Below are 9,261 nucleotides of genomic sequence, written 5' to 3'. Positions count from 1 at the left end.
GAATCTAAAGTTGATGGTATAGTTAAAAAATCTAAAGTTGAATAATCAACAAGGAACATGGAAGAAAATTCAGATTTATGTGAAGATATAAAAGGAAAAATATGTTCATGAAAAACAACATTTCTTGATATAAAAGTTTGATTAGTTTTTAAATCAAGAAGTTTGTAGCCTTTGATTCCAAAAGGATAGCCAAGAAAAACAGAAGTTCTAGCTTTAGGATCAAACTTAGTTCGAGATCTTTGTAAGGTTGAAGCAAAACAAAGGCAACCAAAAGTTCTAAGATGATCATAAGAAGGAATAGTGTTAAACAAAAGCTCAAAGGGAGATTTTTGGTTTAAAAGAGGAGTAGGAAGCCTATTAATGAGATAAGTTGCTGTTAAAACAGCATCACCCCAAAAATTAATAGGCAGATGAGACTGAATCATTATCGTTCTAGCCACATTAAGGATATGTTGATGCTTTCTCTCCATAACAAAATTTTGTTGAGGGGTTTCAACACAACTATATTGATGCAATATGCCTTTAGAATGCTAAAAGGAATCAAAAGAAAATCCAGTGCCATGATCAGTACGAATTGATTTTATTTTTGAGGAAAATTGTGTTTTAATCATTTTGTAAAAAACTGTAAAGATATGTGACACTTCAGATTTATGTTTAAAAAGATAAAGCCATGTAGCACGAGTTGAATCATCAACAATAGTAAAAAAATATTTGTAACCTTCAACAGTAGGTACTAAATATGGACCCCAAACATCACAGTGAACTAGGTCAAATGGAGCAACAGACAAATGAGCATTATTAGGAAATGGTAATTTTTTTTGGTTTAGCTAAAGGACATATCATGCAAGGATGGCATGGAGTAGTCAATTTAGAAACAAAATTATTCACAAACAGCATCTTAGAATGAGAAGGATGGCCAAGTCTATTATGCTAAAGCTCATAATTTGAGCATTTGGAGGTATTTGAACAAACAGATGTATAAAATGTTTAAGGTAAACAAGCAATATGTGAAGTAGAAATAGAATTAGAACGGTCTGATTGTTGCAGTATGTAAAGACCTCCTTGCAATCTACCCACTCCAATCAGCCTCCAACGAATCAGGTCCTATATGAGACAAATGTCAGAGGAAAATAAGAAGGAACAAGTTAGTGATTGGGTTAACTTGCTAATAGAAATCAATTTGAAATGAAAAGTTGGAACACATAGAAGATCATGTAGAACAAGATGCTCAGAGATAGAAACAGAGCCAATATGTGTAACAACAACATATTGACCATTAGGAAGCTTCACAGAAGCATTAATAGAGCGAGCAGGAGAAGTGAAACAATCAATAGAGGGAACCATATGATCAGTGGCCCTAGTATCTAAGATCCATGAATGAGAATCAAAAGGAATATACTGAGTAGCAGAAAAAACAGAATAAGTATTATCAGAAGTAAAAAAAAAAAAAAAAAAATACCAGAACAGCTATTTGAAACAATTGTATTGGCAGCATAAGTAGCTAGATCGACAGACTTAGGAGAAGGTAGCATGGACAAAAGCTGCTGATACTGAGCCTCAGTCAATGAAAAAGGAGAAATAGCCGAGGGTTTACTATCACTAAGGACAGTAGTATTAGCCATGGACTGTTGCCTCGGTTTTGGCTTGTAGCCAGGAGGGAATCCATGCAACTTGAAGCACTTTTCAATCACGTGGCCAGTAATTTTACAATGTTTACATACTAGTCTATCCTTCCTTGAAAAAGATTTAACAAATCTGGTGTGATCAACATGAGAAGAAAATACATGAGAATCAACAGAAGGCAAAGAGACAGAGGAAATCTCTCGTTGTTGTTCCTCTTGTAAAACAAGAGAAAACACTTTATTCAGAGGAGGCAGAGGCTCCATTAGTAAAATCTGTGCACGAGCAGGTGCAAAAGACTAATTCAATCCAACCAAAAACTATAAAATACGTTCCTGTTGAGCATAAGAGTTCAACATTCGTACAGCACCACAAGAACAAGCGGGAATAGGCTTGTAATTAGAAATTTCATCCCAAAGGCCCTTAAGACGAGTAAAATAGTTACTCAGCGAAAGAGAACGCTGAATAAGAGAGGAAATAGATTTTTGTAGATGAAAAATGCGAGGTCCATTTTTTTGAGAAAATCGTTCCTTAAGATCTAACCAAATCTCATAGGCAGTCGCAATATACAAGATACTAGAAGAAATTTCAGTAGAAACAGAGTTTAAAAGCCAAGATATCACCATATTATTGCACCGGAGCCACATATTGAAATGAGAATCTGTCGGATCTGAAGGCTTAGGGACAGAGCCATCAATAAATCCGAGTTTATTCTTCGCAGAAAGAGCCATGGTCATCGATCGAGACCATGCGTGATAATTTTCTCCGAGAAGAGGTTGAGTGACCAAAAGGACACCAGGACTGTTACTCGGATGAAGGAAATAGGGAGAAGTTGTATCCTCAGAAACAGATTTAGCAGCAGGAGCCATGGAAAACAAAACGATTTAAGAATGCTATGGTAAAATCACTTTAAATGGTGTCCATTATGTCCTGATACCCCCTTCAAGATGGAGAATAGATAGAATGTATTCCCATCTTGGAAACTAAATGATGAAATTGGTGATGACCAAGAGGTTTGGTTAAGACATCAGCAAGTTGATGTTCAAAAGGCAAATGAAAGGTCTTGATAACACTAGCTTGTACTTTTTCCTGAATAAAATGGTAGTCTAGCTCAATATGCTTCGTTCTTTCATGGAAAACTGGATTAGCAGCAATATGTAAGGCGGCCAGACTATCACAAAAAAGTTGAGCACTATGAGAATGTGAAACACCAAAATCAGATAATAAGGTCAAAAACCAAATGATATCACAAGTAGTAGAGGCCATTGATTGATACTCAGCCTCGACAAAAGATGTAGAGACAGTTGTCTATTTCTTGGTCTTCCATGAAACCAAAGAATTTTCAAGAAAAGCACAGTAACCACTTGTAGAGCGTCTACTGTTAGGACAAGAAGCCCAATCAGAATCAGCAAAAGCCTTAAGAGACAATGTATTATCGGTTGGAAAAAAAAGTCCATGTCTAGGAGTGCCTTTGATATATTGTAAAAAGGCCAATGAATATTTAAAATAAATGGACTGTAAAGTGATCATAATGGACTGTTATGGACTGATACCATGTAAAGTGTAGAATACACTCAGAGAAGAGAAACCCTAGTAGAGTAAGAAGACGAAAAGAAGAAGAGGCTTCTGGAGAAAAACGTGTAAAATGTATTGAATTAATAAAGTCCATGTACAGTAGCCTATTTATACAAGCTGAATATTAAAGGAATAAAAATGCTATACGACAACCATATTACAGAAGAAAAAATAAAGATGAAATTACAATTGTGTCCATTTTGTCATGATATTTCGCAAGGCAAGTTAGATTCTATCACTTCAAGGAAGAAAATTGATATCTATAAAAGGAGGAGATCTCTACAAAAGTTCTCTCCACAAGAGCTCTCCACCTAGACTCCCTACATACAAGTTCAACTACACATGATAGCGACTCCATCATATTTCTCCATTATATTGTGAGATATGTTAGGCTATAAGAGACTGTAAAATCATCCATTATAGTGAATTTTGCTCTCAAACAACCGGTGGACATAGATATTATGCCAAACCACGTAAATTGATCCCCATGTCTCTCTTTATTTATTTTTATTTGCTTGTTTACTATTTATTTTATGGATCGATGAACGTGAAAAGCACCTTACTGACACCCAAATCACCATTGTGAGCCGGGAATATTTTTTCCTCCCTTCTAGTGTGTAGTAAAAATTAAGGCATTAACAGAATTATATATAATCGCTTAAAATTTAATCACTATAAATATGGAGTTCACAAATAATATATGTTTTGCTTTAAAAATAAAGAAATTAAAAGCACTTATACTAGATGTTTTATTAAAATTACCTGCTTACAAATTGAGTTGACATGAGATCAAACGATCGATTGGTGCCATTAAGTATAGATAAGTGGGACTAACAAATCCACACATGATCCATGTAATTGAAGACAAAAATGGAGGGTTATGACACTTACAAAAATAAGTCAAGTACCACCATTAAGCAGCATGAGGCAAGAAGATCTCATTTCAATGTACTCCTGTTTTTTTCCTCTTAAAATTTCTGTTTTTATTTGGAAGTTAAGGCACAATATATATATATATATATATTGGTATTCGGTGGGGAGATCGATGTAACTGCTGTATTCTCGACGCTTTGTAAACCTTGGATCATAATTTTCATGAGCAACTAACATCATGATCTGAAACAGGAAAAAATATACCAGTTCTTTTATTCTTTTAACTTGCCCATTTCACCTGATTAAGATCTGATCAAGTCCTAAAAAATAAGAAGATTACAACCATGCATGCATGATATATGCAAAACTATTAGCTAGTTGATATCCAATCACTTAGATCTCTTTTATTCTCAATAACAAGCTACTCATGAAAACAAACAAAGAACTTGATAAAACCAACATAACTGCCAACAACAGCTTCCCACATTTATCCTACAAATAACACGATTTTAATAAAATAATACCAACTTCTAGTGCCAACCCTAGCAATAAATATGTAGATATATATATATATAGAATATTCCATATATATATATAAAGAGTGATAATAAGTTACCAGATGTTTTACATCCCATTACCATAACATATGTCCTCATAGAAGAACTTCTTAAAAGAATCCATGTAATCTGTTTGCAAACGGAGTGCTATGACGAGAGATCCATCAGCAGCTGGACTTGACATGATGAATGCTTTGCCATCATCATTTAACAATCCGGGACCGACGTATATTGGCTTTCCCCACCCATAATCTATACCATAAAATGGCAAATTGATCCAACATCCTATATAAACGTTGGGATTACCTAAGAAATTTGGTGTTTCAGTATATGCACGAATGTGGAAGCTACTTCTCAAAGGAATCACATTCTCTTGGCTAGCTATAAAATCAAGAGCAGACCTTATATACTCATCTGTCATACGCTCGATGGCTTCCCTTAATTTCCCAGCACCAAAGCTTAATGGCTTGGCCAAGAGGTCTCCATGGACACAATTTGATGTCACAGTCTGAAGAACCGCGTTCCCAAAGTATCGTAGAGGGGGCGGTGGCTTCAAGCGGCTACGAAACTCAAGCATTGTGTAAACTCTTGTTGGTTGAGAGATATTGCCTGCTCGCGCCTTGCATATACACCTCCATAAGTGGCTAGCAATAGTTTCGTATCGAGAATAAGGTCGCGTCGACACCATTTCCGTGTCCTGATAAGGAATCTCATTCGCTTTCTTTTTTAGTCGCTCGACTTGCTCTCTGGTGACTTTCAATAAGGTGACACAACTTTTTTTCTTCTGCACCTCTTTGGCATCAGTGTGTCCTATTAGGAGTGGTGGCTTTGTGAACTCTATATGATCAAAGCGTGGAGGCATAAGTGGCTCAGGTGATCGTAATATAGTGCGATCATGAAACGGTATCTCATTCTCCTCGAGTTCATTTCCCCGAGCCACCTTGGCCCATGCGTTGAAGAAGTTAGCTGCAGACCATCCATCAGCCATTGTGTGGGACATGGCTGTTCCAACACAGAGACCACCGCAGCTAAACCTTGTGACTTGCACCAGCAGCAAGGGCCAGTCCTCAATCGGACTACCATAATCAACCTTGGGGACCAGATCTTCAATTGCCTCCGTTGGTGCAAAGTCGCCAAGGTCATCAAGTTTTGCTTCTGAATAAGCTTCCAGTACCTGCGCTCCCTTGGCATTGCAATGGAGTTCCAATCGGCCACCATGAATCCAGTGTAGTCGACCAGCTAGTGGGTAATAGGGAACCAATGTGCGGCTTAGCGAATCTTTCAAAGTCTCAAGTGTTGTTGTTTTCTCATTGTTATTGCCGGTGGTTTTGTAGATACAGATGAGTGGTGCATGAGTCCATTGCATTCTTTGGTCGCTCTCAGATAGCCATAGTGTGCCACTTGGGGTAGGCTTGCTCGGAACGATGGTGGAAGTAGACTTGAGGGTTATCATTTTTGGAAAGGCTCAATGAATATTGGCAACTATTTTCTAGCTATATATAGACTTTAAATTGGTCATATGCTGGGCTAACTAATGCTTTTGCTAAGGTGCATTTATTTGGGAGATGAGTAGAAAGAAGGTTATAGAAATTTTCTTGTTTCTATCAATTGTAGAAAGAGAAATATTATTTTCTAATTTAAATTTACTTATTCAACTAATTAACACGTGTTAATTTCATTTATTTTAAATGATTATCAATTAATATATATGAAATTATTTAAAATTCTTTGGTAAGTATGATCATCAAAATGATGAAATCTATGATGGATAGTAGTATAGCTAGATCTTGTAGAAAAATTAGAACAAATAATGTTAAGAGGGGCTTACGAGCTGTATTCATCCCGATTATATATTAGGCCACCCCCAATATCGTGGCATGAAAGTATCCAAGGAGTTCTTCGGGGTGGGGTATATTTTAGGTTTATATAAACTAAAAATAAATAATAAAGAAAAAAAATTTATGTCCTTTAACTTTATTTATTGAACAAGTATCAAGCTCAGCTTAGCCATAAGGATTAATTCTTTTTAACATCTTATTGTATAGGTTATATGATATTTTTTTTATTTAACCAAACTTTTATGTACAGTTACTTTTATGTACTCCACTCATGTGATTGGTTACGTCATTTTTTTAATATAAAATAATTATTTTGACTAATCACCCATTCGGTCAAAAGTTATTTCTTAGATTATATTTAAAATTAGATTTGATCCCCTAAATAACATTTCTAGATTAGATTTTATAATATATATATATACATATAACTCTTTTATTATTATTGGTTTTTCCTTTATTTAATTAAAAGGATGGCTGTTTGCAAAATTTTAAAAGGATGAGATATAGGTTTACTGCCATCTTATTATTATTTTATTATTTTAATGTCTTTAAAATTTTTATTATTTTATTATTTTTAAAAATAATAAAAGAATAAAAGAATACTGGAAGGAGGTATCATTGATTCATTAGTACTGTTCACCGACCCGACCTGATAAATAAGCATTTTGACCCGATCCGAATTGGCTTTATTATGCTCACCCAATAACTGATACCCCGACCTAATAACAATTTCAGAATAGTGTTCCGATCCAATTTTTTTTTTTTTTTGGCACGTGTGTGTAAATATATATATATATATATATTATACTTGCAATGTGTTAGGAAGAAAACCAAATAGAGAACTTTCTAAGAATATGTCACATGTCTTTAAAGACAGATCATTTTCATATTAGTAGAATTCATCTCTCCATGAGAATAAGATGACAAATGCAAATTATAAAGCATTCCCACTAAGCAAAACTCTTTCAAGAAATTTCTCATTTCTTAATACTAATGAATGGATACGAAAATTTTGCGCAATTTCTCATCTTGTACTTAATAGGATGATGCCAAAAATGTAAATTAATTTGGTAAAACTATTGATTAACTTCATTGACTTTGGCTACATTTTCTAGAAGAAAAAAAAAATCCATTGGATATAGTGATTGCAAATTAGTAGCAACTTGATTTTTTCCAATCATTCCTACAACCAACTTCCCTGCCAATACTTTCTAAACCAACGTTTTAAAAAATAAATATAAAAAATAAACCAATAATGTTCATGTGTTCATTTAATAAACCAATAATGTTGTATAAATGTATTTTTAGTAATCACACTAAACCAAAAATCCATAGGTCCTATTTAATTTTTAAAATACACAAGCGGCTTCTGTATCCATAGGTCTTACTCCCAAAGAATTGTGTATTCTTCAAAAAATCTTCAATCGACTTTATTCAAAATATTCTTCAAAGTTATCTCTACAAGAAATAAAAAATAATGTTAAACATATATTTAATTGAAAAGACTATAAAAAAATTTTCTTCAAATATGAATCTTATCGGTTTCTATCTTGTAGCTTTCATCATCTTCCATTACATCATCTTTCATCATCTTCCAAAGAATTGTGTATTCTTCAAAGAATCTTCAATTGACCTCATTCAAAATATTCTTCAAAGTTATCTCTACAAGAAATAAAAAATAATGTTAAACATATAATTAATTGAAAGGACCATAAGAAAATATTCTTCAAATATGAATCTTACCGGTTTCTAACTTGTAGCTTTCATCATCTTCCATTACATCTTGAGAGTCATAATTAATAGAGAGAGCCATCAACCAGTTTTGTGTGCAAATAAGAGCTTCAACTGTTGTTGGAACTAATGAGCTATAAAATGAATTTTAGACCCGACCTCCAACGCTAAATGCCGACTCAGAAGCAACAGTAAATATCGGAATAGCTAACACATCTTGAGCTATATTAGCAAGAATCGGATATCTGATTGAGTTCACCTTCCACCATATTAGAATATCAAAGTCGGGTGTCGATCCTTTAACACACTTTCCATGAAATACTTATCCAATTTTGATTTAGACTCTACCACACCTTTTGATGCTTGATATTGCTGAAACATATTGAATATATCATCCTCATCATTATAAGAAGTGTTGCTTTGGGTCAAACCAACACTTGATTGGCCCCGACTTGAACTTACATTAGATTTTGAATATTGCTTATACATCCACCCAATCATCATCCTTAACCAATCAACAAGTTCAGATGCTCGCTCATGGCCAAGAATATTTCTAAAACAAAACTCCAAAACTTCCAACTTGAAGTACGAATCAAGCATAGATGCAATAAACAACATCTTGTTCAATTTCCCACAATTCTCCAATACTTGTTATATTTCAACAACATCCTCTTTGACATGGTTTTCAGCATATTACTCTCACTCATGAAAAATTTGTTCAAATGTTTATACATTGTAAATATTTCTTTAATGAACAAATTTGAAGCTACATAAACTGAGCCTGAAACCCGCAAAGTCATATCATAAAAAAGTTTCAAAAATTGTACAAAAAACTTGATAATTTTCCAATCATATAAAATTGATATTCATTATTCAACCTCACGTAAATATAGACCAAACTCATTATTTTTATTTTATAACACTTCAAACGTCACATAATATTTAAGAGCCACACCCAATATTAAATATGTTGAGCGACAATGATCTGTCATCTTAAAGAAGGAATGATCTGCAATGCATGTGCTAGGTACGTACTTCGTGGCTGTCATGCTGCCCTTTATTACGTA

The 9,261-nt window shown here is 34.1% G+C and overlaps 1 protein-coding gene across 1 annotated transcript; it reads right to left on the bottom strand.

Moving 5' to 3' along the window:
- Positions 1-4,438: 4,438 nt before the first annotated feature.
- On the bottom strand, positions 4,439-6,118 carry LOC122278778 (spermidine hydroxycinnamoyl transferase-like). The gene has a single exon (XM_043088975.1). It carries the CDS (start codon positions 6,076-6,078, stop codon positions 4,693-4,695), a length of 1,386 nt encoding a protein of 461 aa, XP_042944909.1. The 5' UTR covers positions 6,079-6,118; the 3' UTR covers positions 4,439-4,692.
- Between the last annotated feature and the right edge of the window lie 3,143 nt (positions 6,119-9,261).

Source organism: Carya illinoinensis, chromosome 10 (assembly GCF_018687715.1).
Source record: "Carya illinoinensis cultivar Pawnee chromosome 10, C.illinoinensisPawnee_v1, whole genome shotgun sequence".
Lineage (NCBI taxonomy): Eukaryota > Viridiplantae > Streptophyta > Magnoliopsida > Fagales > Juglandaceae > Carya > Carya illinoinensis.
This window is presented reverse-complemented; position numbering and strand designations above follow the sequence as displayed.